Source organism: Lagenorhynchus albirostris, chromosome 5 (assembly GCF_949774975.1).
Source record: "Lagenorhynchus albirostris chromosome 5, mLagAlb1.1, whole genome shotgun sequence".
Taxonomy (NCBI): domain Eukaryota; kingdom Metazoa; phylum Chordata; class Mammalia; order Artiodactyla; family Delphinidae; genus Lagenorhynchus; species Lagenorhynchus albirostris.
In genome coordinates, this window is record NC_083099.1 from 68,720,384 (window position 1) to 68,734,715 (window position 14,332).

A 14,332-nucleotide genomic window follows, 5' to 3' on the forward strand; every position below is an offset into this window, starting at 1 on the left:
GCAGTATTAAACAATCCCATTCATTAAATGTCACCTGCATAAGTAAGATTTTCCAATTGCCCTTATTTTCCAGATACTAGTGAGATACAAATATGATCTATTTTCAGATGATTAGAGGACATTGGAAATGTGATCAAATTTTAAAAACTGATACTGGATTCTAATTTTTATGGGAGGTTAGGTAAGAGAATGCTGTACACACAAAGCACTTGACCTTTTAGGCCAGTTAACATCTGAAAGCCTCATTAATGTACCCTGGATAAAGGAAAGAACCATTGAACCCTAAATGCTGAAAATATTAGTCTGGCCACATATACCATACAAAAGAGGTGTACATCAAAAGATTATGGTTAAAACCTAGGAGAAGAAAATCCATTATTCGAAAATGTTATGCACAATATAAAAATATTCATTGCAATCACAAAAGTGCTATTTAATTTTTATTTCTCACTTTATATTAGTAAAATATTAACCTGGTTTACTGGATGGGCATGGTAAAACCATAAAGTTAGAACATATACTCAGGTGAGAGAAATTTCTAATTTTTCAAACATCAGTAAAATAATTTCTATACATAATTCCAGTGAATATCAAATGCCTATAGATATGATTGTAAGAACAAGTGGTCATTTTCTCCCGCATAAGCCAGAGCGAGTTATCATTTACCACAAATGTGCTGTAATTTCTTTAAACTGGGCTGAGACCAAGTTTCACTTAAAAGCTATTACATTTTATGTGGCTTTGTGTGTGACTAATCAATTTTGTTTTACAACTTGATCATTTAGACTTTCAAAATATTTATGTTGCTTTCTTGATTCCTACTATTAAAGCACAGTCAGTTCTAATTCTTATATTTGTAATTAAAAAGAGATAAATTTCACCATACAGGGGAACAGATATTAGAATGTAAAAGGCACTTTTTTGTTTTGGTTTTTGTTTTTAGAAAATAGAATGTGTTCTATTTCTTCCCAAGTCATGAAAATAATTAATATATTTGATTCCCCTTCACGGATTATAAAGAAAACTGGGTGGTAGCAAAACTTTATAAATAGATCATTTGTCCACATCACCAAAATAAAGCAAAAACCAAACAGCAATAAAACAAAAGACATGTCTTAGTCACAAAGAATTCCAAATAGAATACTCATGCTCTCAGGCGTTGATTGTACAGATGACTTACTGAAGGGTGGAATAAAGAAAAATGGGAAAGGCGTACAACATGGTGGGTCTTATCATCAACTGAAGTTTGGTTCCCCAAAAATCATAGGTGCACATCTTTGATACCTAACTTATTCTGGGAAGGATAGGGAGCCTGGGGAATTGGAAAGAAGGAGAACTAACATGAACATGAAGAATGCATGTTTTTTAATCTAGAAAGAGAGATCTTTGATGTCAATATTTCCATTAAATCTATGCACACTTATTTAGAAAATAATGTCTCTATTTTTTAGATGCATGTTCTCACACAGACTGAATTAACCCCAAAATGGGTTCATACCAGAAAAAAGAATACTGTGATCAGAGCAATGATTTCTAGTGTTAACTACAAATGACTCACATTTAAAAAAAATTGTATACAAAAAAGTTCACCCAACATATCTGCAATGCCAATCAAAAGCAGAGAACAGTGCCCTGGGATGGCAGTGTTGGAGTAAAGCTGATGGGACCCAGGCTCAATTTATAGAATGTCAGTGATTATCTACTGTGACTTCTGTATTCTACAGTTGGGAAAACTGAATTTTCATACCAAGGAAGTAGTTTTCTCAAGGTCACAGCAGATGAGTGAGTCTGAGTCTCATGAGGGTGGCCACAGCACCTAACTTGTTCACATTTTATCATCACCACAGAGCACAATGCCTGCTACACAGTTGGTGCTCTACAAATATTTTGGGTGTGTTGATGAATGAACAAATGAGCACATGAATGACTGAATGGATAAGTAAGACAGTGTCAGAGCTAGGCTAGACTATACTTTCAGGAATAGAAGTGTATCAGCATCTAATTAGTTTAGGATAGTGACTTATTCCGTTACCACAAATTCCTCAGAAATCTTCTTGTTTGAGTGATGTTGGTTGCAGACACAATGCCAGGTGCCCATAGAAGCTGATACACCATGCAGGCATTTTGAAGTAATTTTCATTCTCTTTTACCTTTTAATTTATCAGTGTTGTTGCTTATCAGTAGACTTCCAGGTGTTGAAGAGATTTTTTTGTCAGCTCCATCATGGGACACTCAAGTTAATGAACTGCACTACACATAACATTACTCACTTTACGTCTTCAGGAATGGCAATGGGCAAAGATTCTTGTTTCTACCCCACCCCCAGTTATTTGAACACCCAATAACAGCTATGTGGAGCAATTATAATGCTCATTTCAAAGGCAGTTTTTAGAAATGAAGAGGAACAGGAGAGAAATAAAAGTGGAAAGGTGAAGGCTGTGAACATTTAAACTGTCTGATGAAAGAAGAAAAGCTTTTAGACTTGTTATAATTGGAATGGCACATGTAGGTCTCAAAGGAATATTCAGGCAATTGGAAAATACCTTTTCAAGTATAGGGCCAAGGAAGGAAGTCAACAGCAGGTGTGGCTGTGTAAACAAGTCAAATTTAGGTGAAAGAAGAGCAGGCATGTTTCATTATAGATTCCTGGAAGCCATTCCCTGCAGATTTAAGTAGGTAATTGAGAGTGACATTTAAAGTGGCAGGAGACAGTCTGGGCAATAGCTTGCATTTTCCACATAGTCAGGTTCAAGTGCAAGACAGGTCTTGTAAACAGAGTTCATGGCCGTCCTTTGTGATAGAGGAGGGGATCACTAAGACTGCTTAGGGACCCAGGTAAACTTCCAGCCTCCCTCTTCATCTCGACGAACAAAGGCTTGTCCCTGGTGGAAGGAGTGAGTTTTCACATTACAGTGAGGGCTCAGGGATGTGGAAAAGGCCATCTCTGTCTTATTGGGTGACACATCAGAAGTATAGTAAGGAAGAGTTTGTAGTCCTCCTGGGGGATTTGAAAGTTGAGAAAGGAAGTGAAAATCTTCCCTGTGGCTGGCAGTGCTGTGTGAGGGGGTTGTTCTGTCACCTCCATAGTCAATTGGCAGATCTTCCCCGGAGGCACCGGGATAATCAACTGCATCATTCAGAAACTGGGGAAATGTGCTTGTGGTCCGTCTGGGATGAGATGACAGGGCACTGTAGTTAGCTGATGAGGTGTCATCAATGGTGTTGAGGTCTTTCAACCCCAGTGTTTGAAGAACCCAGGGATCCACAGGGGGCCCAGGTTGTTCACAGTTAGCAAATTCACTAGAGAGGTTTCTTTTGGCATTTTTATGATGGGGAATCTCAGGAGGAAAATATCTTTGCTCTTTGGGTTTCCTCTTCCCCTTTCTGAATTTTCCACGTGCTTTGGAGAACCCATCTGATGACAGCAATTTCTGGGGAAGTAATATTTGAAAATACACAGTCAGATAATCAACATCATTTTCTTTAAGACTGTCAAATATTTACTGGTCACCTTAATTCCTTAGAAAACTTGATTAAATTTATATTTTCACATGCAAAAGCAAAACTCATTGGATTAACTTCTGCTTTTAAATCAAAATCTATGATGACAAGTTACCACCTAGAAATTCCAATTCATATAATTTTACTAGTCATTTAAAAGTTGAAATGATGGGCTTCCCTGGTGGTGCAGTGGTTGAGAGTCCGCCTGCCGTTGGAGGGGACACGGGTTCGTGCCCCAGTCCGGGAAGATCCCACATGCCGCGTAGCGGCTGGGCCCGTGAGCCATGGTCGCTGAGCCTGTGCGTCCGGAGCCTGTGCTCCGCAACGGGAGAGGCCACAGCAGTGAGAGGGCCGCGTACCGCAAAAAAATTAAAAATACAGCATTTAAAAAAAAAAAGTTGAAATGATGTCTTTAAAACTTCAGTTCCGGGAAGTAATGATTATTATTATTATTATGGCAATAATAGCAACTATCATGTATTGAACAAGGGTTATATGCATGATCTCATTTTATGTAGATACTATTAAACCCTCCTTTAATGAGGAAACTGAGGCACAGGCACATTAGTGACTTGCTAAGGATCATGCAGCCTAGATTTAAGCCTAAGGCACCTGAATCTAGACAGAACCACTGATTACAATTCTACATAACACTCTTCCTCTAATTTTCCTAACCTTCACAGCACTCCCATGTGGTATGTATTATATTATTCTAAATCTTGCAAAATTGAGAACAAGAGAGAAAAATTGCTTAATTAATATCACTTACTAATTTAATAACTGTGCTTTTTCACAGAATGGTGGCTGGAGATAGGACCCCAGGCTAATAACTGTAAGCTGTGCTCCCTTTTTTTAACAAAACTAACTGAATTCTAAAGGCACTAAATATAGTGGTTTTTCTTCTCTGAGCTGCTATATCTGGGTAAGAGTCGTAAGAAATATGATCGATTTAGATAAATAATGTAGCTTGTCTAGAAGTAAGGTAAAGATTGATGATAAAACAATAATGGTAACAGAATGGCAGACAGGTAACAAAAAATAAAAAACCCCAAAAAGGAAGAACAACAAAAAGGGACTATGGGCAAACTATCCTTGAGTTAGAAACAGTTCATTTTAAAAGGGTAAGAATGAAATGTTCATGAACAGATAATGTACTCGGCTATGTCTAATTACCAGTCAAGAGATGTGGGTTCCAGCCATATTTATAACATTTTAGACATGGAAAGATTCTTAAAAGATCTTTTAGTCCATACACTTACAAAGAAGTAAATGAGGCCCCAAGTGGGAGAGTGACTGACCTAAAGTTAAACAGATAAAAGAAACGCATGTCTCTCGGATCTAATTCCCGCTCCAGCGTCCCATCCAACTCTATCTTTTGATTAGCCTCTGTTGTCTCAGCAATCCCCTTGACTGGTTTTTGATTCTTAAGCAGCTCCTTTTATAATATATGCTAAAATCTGCAATCTAGATACTTCAGGGAAATGATATATAAACATGGTTGTGAAAGTGCTATATTTCCTTCAGAAAAATTTGCCCATCCTATTGACGCATTTCAAAGCACATTGCTTAATACACTTCTTACACTGAATCAAGGAGTTTTACCCAAATGGTCTTCTTTCTCAAATCACTGCTCTGTCCTTATAAAGGGGGTCATCACATACCTTGGCTTTTTCCTCAAGACATTTAACTAAAGCAGAATTCAGGTATTGTCTGAGATGATTATTCTCTTCATGTAACCTAGCAAGTTCTTCTTCCTTCTGCACCAGAGTATCTTGGAGCTGCAAAAAGCAGACAATGGTGAAGGCTGCTCCACTATATTGACTTTGTAACCTTATAATAATGCCACTGATCCTTAACCTACTTAAACTTGATAATTATTCTGTTTGTTTTATGAACTCAATCTCAGGAAGCCCTCGTCCTCAAAGGCCTAAGTTCAATCTACACCCACTTACCACTTGATTGTTCAGTTTGTGCTCTGAATTTTTTCATTGCAAAGTGTTTGAAGAGATTAGATGACTTTTAAAATTGTAACCACAAGGGGATCGGGAAGGTATGTAGGAAAATGAGCTGCGTGCAACTGTTTAAATATAGAAAACGGTGTTTAGAAAGGTTTTGCTGAACTTCTTCCTTGCATGTTAAAAAAAGAAGAAAGAAAAAAAGATGTGGGTCGGCTTCCCTCAGTCTCAGGTCAGTTTGTACGTCCACTAGATTAAATTACTCTCTCATAAATAACAACAAACAAAATAGGGAAAATGAAGCAATCTTTGCAAGAACTTTTACAATCATCGTCCCTTGTCCAAGTGATGAGCTGTTTATGGTTTAAAAATACTATCACACTCATTCTATCATTTGATCTTTCCACCAGCCCTCCGAGGTAGGCAGCACAAATATCTCCATTTCATAGATAAGAGAAAGGAGGATTTGAGAGGTCATACAGCTAAAATGTGTAAGGTCAGGGCTTGATCGAAGGTCTTCCTAGAGGGTTTTGGTCGTTGTTGGTTTTGTTGTTATTATTTTCTGTCATGGTGATCACCTAACTTTGACTCCTCTGTGGACAAATGTCCATTTTGGTTCTAAACTGACAGTCAATGAATTGAACAAGGGAAAAGAAGCCATGTGACATTAAGGTATGATGTTGAGAATGAACTGCGTGGAACATGGCCGGTCTCATGTTCTGATTATCTACACATACCTGCTTGTTTCTGTAGAGCTGAGAGGAAAGCTGAGCCTCTTCCCATGAACACGAATTAAGAACAGGGAAATTCGAGTCACTGGATGATTCTATGTGAAAACACCAAATGGGTAGCTGAGAAAACACACATGCAGTTTTTGTGTAATCAAGAACTCACTGGAGGATTTCGGAAAGGTAATAGGTTCCATTACCTTTCTAACATTAGCCATTGCCTCCACATGGGAAAATAACATTTAGAGTTTTCAGAAGGGGCAAGCATGCTATGAAAGAAATATTTATAGACTATATGCCAAGGTGGCTACAGAGGTGAATTTTTAGGAGTCAAGAGGTCAACTTCCTTCCTAATATATATATTCCTGCTGGCTAAATTTATAAAGACTGTCCTATCTGCTTTACTAATTCATGCAGATGTTTATTGGTCCCACCCTCAAGTAGGCCTACATTTCAATTCCGCTATGTTTTCCAAGTTTTTATCTTATTTTCTAAGCTGTGGTGCTTAATGATATAGTGTTTGGCTCCAGAATCAAATCCTATTTTTGTTTTTGTTTTTGTTTTTTTTTTAAAATCCTATTTTTGATGCTACCATTTTTCCCCAGATGAAAAATTTCTGCCTATCTGCCTATCAGTTAAGCCTGAGAGAGAGTATTTATTCAGAATTCTATGGAATAGCACTTTCTACTTCAAAATAATTTGAACTTGCTTCTCTGAAGAACTCATTGAAAATCGCAAAACTGTACCCAAACTCATGTATTTCAAATGCCATCATCTATAAAGTGTTTTATGATTTTTCAAAGAGATTTTGTTGTTCTTTTCATATTTGACAGCAAATTATGCCTGCCAATAAGAACTATGCTTGGGCATGCTAATTTGGTTTACTTTTAGTTTCTTTTCCTCATCTAGTACAGTTCTGACTCTTGCTCTCCTCTACTTCAACTAAAATATCACTGAAATATTTCTGATTAAAGTGGAATGATGGGCAAGGAGACAGGAATAAAATTTTATACACTCTTTGGTTTCACATTCTTGGGCATTCTGTTTTCTCTGTTTCTTGCAGTAGAAAGCTAAAATTGAATAACTTCCTTCCTTACATATAAGTGTGTTTCAATATTTGGGGGCTTTTTGTTTGTGTCTTTTCTCAAATTCAACAAATTCCTGTGGTGGAACCAACAGTCCAGATATTGAATTCTGAAATGCCTTAGAGTTCTTCTAGAAACTTGAGTGTTAATCAGAAATTCCTTTAATAGTTATAAACACTGTTTACTAAGCCCCAGGGCAAAATTAATGTGCAATTTTCCATCAAAGTTATACTTCCCTCCAAAGTTGAAGTCTTCTTTAGGCAAAAAGGAATCATTTTCTTTCCACTTATAAGACACTATTCATAGAATTTCCTTTATGAAATAAAAGATTAAGTTAGTACTTCTCCTTGCTTCTCTCTCATACCCAGGGAAATTTTCCTGAATACCAAAAAAAAAAAAAAAAAAAAAAAGCTCTAACTGGTATTTTAATTCCAAAAGCATCACAATAGTATTGTTTATATAACATTGACCCAGACCCATACTTTCTCAGTGACTCTGAAATCTCCAAGAACTGTAAAGTATAGGGAGAAATACATATTGTACAGTGAGCAACAGGAAGAAGCCCATTTTCACTATTTGGCAAGTACACAAAAAGCAAGTTATTAGGTTGCAAAATACAGGAGTCTTTGGGCTTTCTTAAACTTTACATATCATCCCTTCTTTTACAGAGTTCCAGCCCATAATGCCTTGCAACTATGAGTACAGGAAAAGGGCTTCAGATCTACCAGGAAAGCAGAAGAGCAGAACTTACCCTGTGCCTGTGGTGCTTGTTGGGGCTCTCTGTTGTCCAGGAGACCAGCAGCCCAGAAAGAGACCCAAGTCTCCGTGGAAACGTCAACACTAGATTCTGACGTCGTACCGGAATACGGGCAGTTATAGCTCTGGCCTCCTACAAAGTACTGGTCTTGGCAAGGCAGAACGGTGTTCTGTAAAATTCAGTATGTGGGAGGTCCCAAGAGATGGGGTGATGAGAATTTGGAGGGAGAAAAGAGTGGGAGAAAGAAACAGAAAATATGCGCAGTGAATAAAAAACAGTAAAGGTGTTAAATATAGATCCCAGATTGATTCTGAGTGGTCCAAATATAATTACTAGAAAGGAATCAGCTCCTTGGTTTACCCAGTACTTTCCTTAGGTCCTCTCAACAAAGAACAGGCTAGTATTAGATGGACCAAACTTGTAAATATCTAGGAGTAGTCTCTGTTGCCAGGTCTGAGGCATCTAACAGGCTACCCAAGATCTAAGTAAAAGGAATTCTACTTAATGAGTGAAACATGTAAGAGCTACTTGACTCTTTTTAGCAAATATGTTAATTATATTTCTAACAACCTTAAATGACAAAGAACTTAGAATGCTAAGGCTGAAATGGACAGAACACGTCACATAATCTAACCTCCTTATTTTCGTTTTTAGTTTCTGAATTATAAACTTGCTCCATTCCTCCCTTCCTCCTACCTCTCTTCCTCTGGTTTTAAATGCTACTGGATACTACTGAAACAGGTTAGTTAGCAGAGACAGGAAGCTCTAATTAGGTCTCTCCACCACTACATCTCGATGCCTTTGCAAAGTTATCTTGCCACTACTAACTGCCTGGCATGTATTCTCTACTGTGTTCTGAGCCAGTGAACACCCTCTTGTCCCAGCTTCCTCAAACCTCAAACACACAGTCTTTCCAAACGTCCAGTTAGGGGCAGGTATGCAGACTCCCTGGGTTAATTTGTACAACCGCCCATTCCTAATTATTTGTCAATGTTTAATCAGGTAAAAGCCATTCATTTCAGCAGAGCCCAGCTTTGGACAAACTCTTTGACCACGACAAGTCTTTTGTTGACTTGTGAACTTTCTCAGGCATAACATAAACAGAGAGAAAACAAATAAAAAGAGGAAAAAAGAAAGTTAAGTCAATTAAGTCACACTTTGTTAACATTCCCAATAAGTTAAGTTTTGAAAAAGTCCAGTCTTGAAGCAAGTCCAGCGTGGGCAGTGCAGACCAAAGAAATTCCGCCAAAAGTTTATCAAGTGCTATTTTCTTTTATTCTGAAAGCATGTTTGTAGGCTCTTCCCCTGAGGTTATTATTGGAATCAAAGCTGAGCTATTATGCAATTGACATCTGAGAAGGAAACAAACCCCAAATACCCCTAGCCTCAAGTTCAAGTGTTTGCAAATATGTGCATAATCTAGAGAAAGAGGTGGAGTGAAAAGCGAGTACAGGTGTAAAGGGAAAGTTGGGAGAAAGTACAGAGAGTAGAAATAACAGAGAGGACGAAAGGATGAGAGAGAGACAGAGAAACAGAGACAGAGAAAGCCAGGAGGAGACGGGGGAGAAGAAAAGAGAGATGGAGCAGGAAGGAAGACCTGTTTTAATTGGCAGGTAGCAGAGAAATCTTGTTTCCAAGGTGGAAGAAATTCTAAAGGCAAAGCTTAGTAGACCTCAGAGACCCCCGGTTTCGCCAGCGGACTAGCTAACGCCGGCTCCTCACTTACCATCTTGCCCTGGAAGAAGACGCTGCAGAAACTGAGCCCACTCTTAATTTTTCGGGAAAGCCGGTGGGAGCTTTAAATGGGACTGAGGGGAGGAGCTAGGAGAGGCGAGTTCTAATCTAAGGGATCTCCGGGTGACGCCCGGGGCTCCCGGCAAGCGCCGCCCTCTGATTTGGTGCGAGGCTTAACAAGCTGGTGACGTGGGTCAGGAGACATCTGGCCAAAGCCAAAGTCACTGCCACTATCGGCGACCGCCTCCCGAGACCTGGGACCCAGCGGGCCGGGGTCTCGGGCAGGCCCACGGCGCTCCGCCTCCGGGTGCGCAGCGCGGTTTCAAAACCCGCGCCGGTGCCGGCTCGCCGCGCGTCCCCCGGGCCCCGGCGTCAGGACCCGCCGTGACCGCGCCGCCCGGACGGGTAGGGCGATCCCGGCTCCTGCCCGCGCGAGGCACGCAGCTGCCGGGCAAGGCGGGGCGCACAGGTTGGCCCGGGAGCCAGGGTGTAGGGTCAGGAAAAACGCAAACCAGCATCTCGGGGTTCAGAGCGGCGCTTGGGGAACCCTTCCAACCCCAAGGTTAATACTGCTCATGGGTATTCTCTGGCCACTTGATAAATAGCTTGCTCTATGACGTTGCGATTGATTGGCATTTTCCTTCTATATAATGTCTCATTTTCCCCAGCTTCTGAAGTGGGTGTGAAATGTGGAGGCGATCTGTATCCATTCTACAATGTAAGCTTCAGGAGAATAGCGGTTTCTGTCCGTTTTGTTCACTACTGTCTCCAAAGTGCCCGGAACAATTTCTAACATGTAATGGGTGCTCAATGAAGAATGAATTAAGCTACAAATGTAGGAATCTCAAGTGTCTGTCTCTGTGTTGGTCTTTTCTTCACAACTACTATTACATAGAGTGAATTAATATAATTAAGAAAATTTAGTGTTAATACTTCTCAAAGTGTTTTATTTCTCCCATTTTTCCTCTTGCATTTTATTCTCACCATTCCTATGATGTTATATCCAGAGTAGAAAAACGAGTAATATCCTTAAAACTATTCATCTACCATTAACAGCCAACTCTTATTTCATCTGCAATAACCCAGGAGGCTGGTACTTTTACTGTCTCTGTTTCAAAAGATAGTGAATGAAGCACCGAAGTTAAATTTGACCAATGTTCACACAATTAGGAAGTGGCAGACTGGGAATCTGAACCTCTGGCTCCAGCATCCATGCTAACTACCATAATTATAGTTTCTGACTCTCTTTGACGTCTTTCCACTGCACATTATATTTATGTAATGGACATTTTCATGGATTGAACTGTTTCCCCCAATTTTATATATGTTGAATCTCTAACCCTCAATGTGACTGTATTTGAAGATAGGGCCTCTAAAGAGGTCATGAAGGTTAAGAGGTCATAAGGGTGGTGCTCTAAGCTAATAAAACGAGTGTCCTTACAAGCAGAGGAAGAGGCACCATCGATGGCATGCACAGAGAAATGGCCATGTGAGGACACAGAGAGAAGGCAGCCATCTGCAAGTCAAGGAAAGAGGTCCCAGGAGAAACCAAAAACCCTGCTGACACCCTGACCTTGGACTTCCAGCCTCTAGAATTGTGGAAAAATAAATTTCTGTGGTTTAAGCCATCCAGGCTGTGGTTCTTGTTCTGGAAGCCCTCGCGAACTAATACAAAGTGAAGGAATTGAGAAAAGTTCTGATTCTGGTCTGCATAGTCCTTTCTCTAAACCGGTTTTAACCTTTATTCATTCGGCCTTGTATTTACCATCCATAGCATTTAGCAGTGACTAACAGTTAGCAGATGCTCATTAAGCTTTGTGTCCAAAATTAAGAAAGAGATGGAAGAGGAAGAGGAGGAAGGTGTCAGACTCAGTAGAGTCCTTTTATTCTGTTCTAATACTGTTTAGTCACACTTTTTTTTTTTTTTTTTTTTGCGGTACGCGGGCCTCTCACTGCTGTGGCCTCTCCTGCTGCGGAGCACAGGCTCCGGACCCACAGGCCCAGCAGCCATGGCTCACGGGCCCAGCCGCTCCGCGGCATCTTCCCGGACCGGGGCACGAACCCGCCTCCCCTGCATCGGCAGGCGGACTCCCAACCACTGCGCCACCAGGGAAGCCTTATTCACACATTTTTAAGTGACTAGTACCAGATTTGAAGATCACTCCCTGGAAGTTATTACCTGAGTCACTCAACAGGACTCATTTCATTCAGTGACGTGAAAGAGTGGTCCCCTCTCTGCTCTCGCTGCACAAAGGGCAAAGATGCCCTGGCAACAGTTCAAAACTGATTTAGGTGGTAAGAATCAATGATCTTGTTCAGGGCAAAGAAAATCCTAATTAGTTTTGCAATGAGCACCTGGGGCAAGAAAAAGGAGGAGGGAGGTTGTTTTGTTTTTGAAAACTGTCATAACTGAGACGTGTAAGCCTTTGGGAGATACAATTTCTTGACTCCAAAAATGACACAAAACAGGCAATTGAGCAAGCATGGTATGACATAAAGGGCATAGGCTTTAGATCCAAATATACCTGGGTTCAAATTCCTGCTCTACCCTCTGAGACTAAGTCACCTGAGGCTATATGATCGTCTCCAAATCCTCAGTTAGCTCCTCTGGTAAATTAAGAAAGAAGTACCTACTTGAGCGGTTTGTTAAAAAACTGACCACTAATGCTTGAACATTCTTAATTCACTGCCTAAATCATGACTAGTAGCTATTATTACTGTTAGGTGTAGAAGACTCTTTCTTTGAACATATATGCTGCAGTGCCTTGCCTATTAAAAATAACTAAAAATACAAACTACATTTGTAAAATTCCAGGGGTTTTTTTGAGGGGTAGAAATATTTTTAAGAACTTTTTGATGGATTTTCAGCAAATAAATATTGCATAAATCATTAATTACTTTAACTTAGTAAGACTGGAAGTGTATATGGTGGCAGAGAATCTTTAAACAGTAAAGAGCTATTGACAATTTAACATAAATCAGAAGGTAAAGCTTTCCTGCATTCATAAACTAATGGAAAAGATTTCTAAATTCTTAAGGTGTGATTTAAGCTCATATTTTTATTTAAGGTCCACTGCTTAGGTATAAGCCTTATGGTTTATTTGATGATTATTTTTTGAAAAATGAATCAATTAAGCAGTAATGTGAATTCCTTTGGCCATTTTTTATTCATAAGTATCAAAGAAGAAGATTCACCTTCCTCAGTGATTGCAATCCATGTAGATGATTTTTCTTCTATCAAAAATAAGATCGGTTGAAAGCTGCTTTTTTGTATTGTGGCTGAAGGGATGGTGTTTAAAGAAAGGTGGCTAATAACAGCCCAATTGTTGAATCAGGGCACTGCCTCCTGCCAGGCCAAAGATACAACAAAATAGGAGGTAATTTGACCTGCACACAAACCAAGTCTGCAGACAGAAAAGGGGAGAGTGTGATCAGAGGTGGGCCAAGGAGATAAATAGATTGGCATATGGAATGTTCTTTTATTTTACCCCTGGAGGACACTTTATTTGATTACCTCATTAGTGAATTCAGTAGCATATATAATAAAAGAACAATTAAGAAATTCTCTTTATGAACATAACCTTTCCCTCTAACTTCTACAGCTAAGTCTCCAGGGAATAAAAATATACTAGGCCTGCTTTCACATATAGGTAAAGAAAAGTGAAACCCTTAGAGAAAATTCAATTCAGTAAATGATTTACAGTGGGAGGTTTAACATTTGCATGTTTTATTTCAGCATAACTGGAGAGCCATGACGTGTTTAGTTTTAGTTTTGAATATCACTCCTCCAGAGTGATGTGCAGAAATCAATCATGCTGGTATGGACAGAATCTTGCCTACTCTTCACCTACCCATAGCTTCTAATAACCATCACATATGCAATAACTCATGCCTTAGTAAAAACTATTTCTACATGAACAAAAGGTATACAAAAGAAAGGCAACTGTTAATATCAGGTTATTAGCCAGAGAAGAGAAGAGCCAGGGACAAATTATAGAGTGAAATGTTCGATTCAGGCCTGACTCAGATAAGTGCTATGGAGAATGAGGGGGCAGGGGGTAGAGATTTATGATACTATTTTATTGGATTTTTAACAAGCATTTATTTCAATAGCTTTATAACCAGCTTTAGACCTTTACTTATTGACTCATTGAGTGATTGCTTAATTTTTCAGTTGTATTGGATTGTATTATATTAAGAACCATCATATACTATAATGATATTCACAAATCTTTCAAATTATCAACTGTGTACTTCATATTGAAGGATACCTAGCAAGTGGATGCAAATCTGTATTCATTGTGTAAAGTGCAGGAAACCTCTTTTGTACTCTGTGAAATTGCTTTTTCTGGCTTTTCTCGTAATATGGCACTTAAGAAAATTATGTTTGTGGGCAAATATCCCATTTCTCCCAGGCCCTATCAGGCCACCATGAGGACAGGGGATAACACTATCTCCCAGAGCTTTAACTCATCGCATTTTGGTGCACTGGTTGGGAAGCCCCACTCTCCTCTCTGGCCAAATTGCAGTAAGATAATCTCAGTAGCACTGTAAATACATAAGTAGTGAAAG

The 14,332-nt window shown here is 39.4% G+C and overlaps 1 protein-coding gene across 1 annotated transcript; it reads right to left on the reverse strand.

The window, feature by feature from the left end:
- Positions 1-754: 754 nt before the first annotated feature.
- Positions 755-9,810, reverse strand: GMNC (geminin coiled-coil domain containing). The gene is made up of 5 exons (XM_060149278.1): positions 9,753-9,810; positions 8,021-8,195; positions 6,194-6,282; positions 5,163-5,279; positions 755-3,431 (listed from the first exon to the last, which is right to left on the reverse strand). The coding sequence occupies exons 1-5, from the start codon at positions 9,753-9,755 to the stop codon at positions 2,814-2,816; spliced, it is 1,002 nt and encodes a 333-aa protein (XP_060005261.1). The 5' UTR covers positions 9,756-9,810; the 3' UTR covers positions 755-2,813.
- Positions 9,811-14,332: the final 4,522 nt, after the last annotated feature.

Bases quoted from the DNA above. Each gene is read 5' to 3' on its own strand.
- GMNC (XM_060149278.1), bottom strand. The intron at 6,283-8,020 runs GTAAGTTCTGCT...GTTTTCACATAG, and splicing joins ACAAGCACCACAGGCACAGG to AATCATCCAGTGACTCGAAT. The intron at 3,432-5,162 runs GTATGTGATGAC...TTACTTCCCCAG, and splicing joins GTCTTGAGGAAAAAGCCAAG to AAATTGCTGTCATCAGATGG.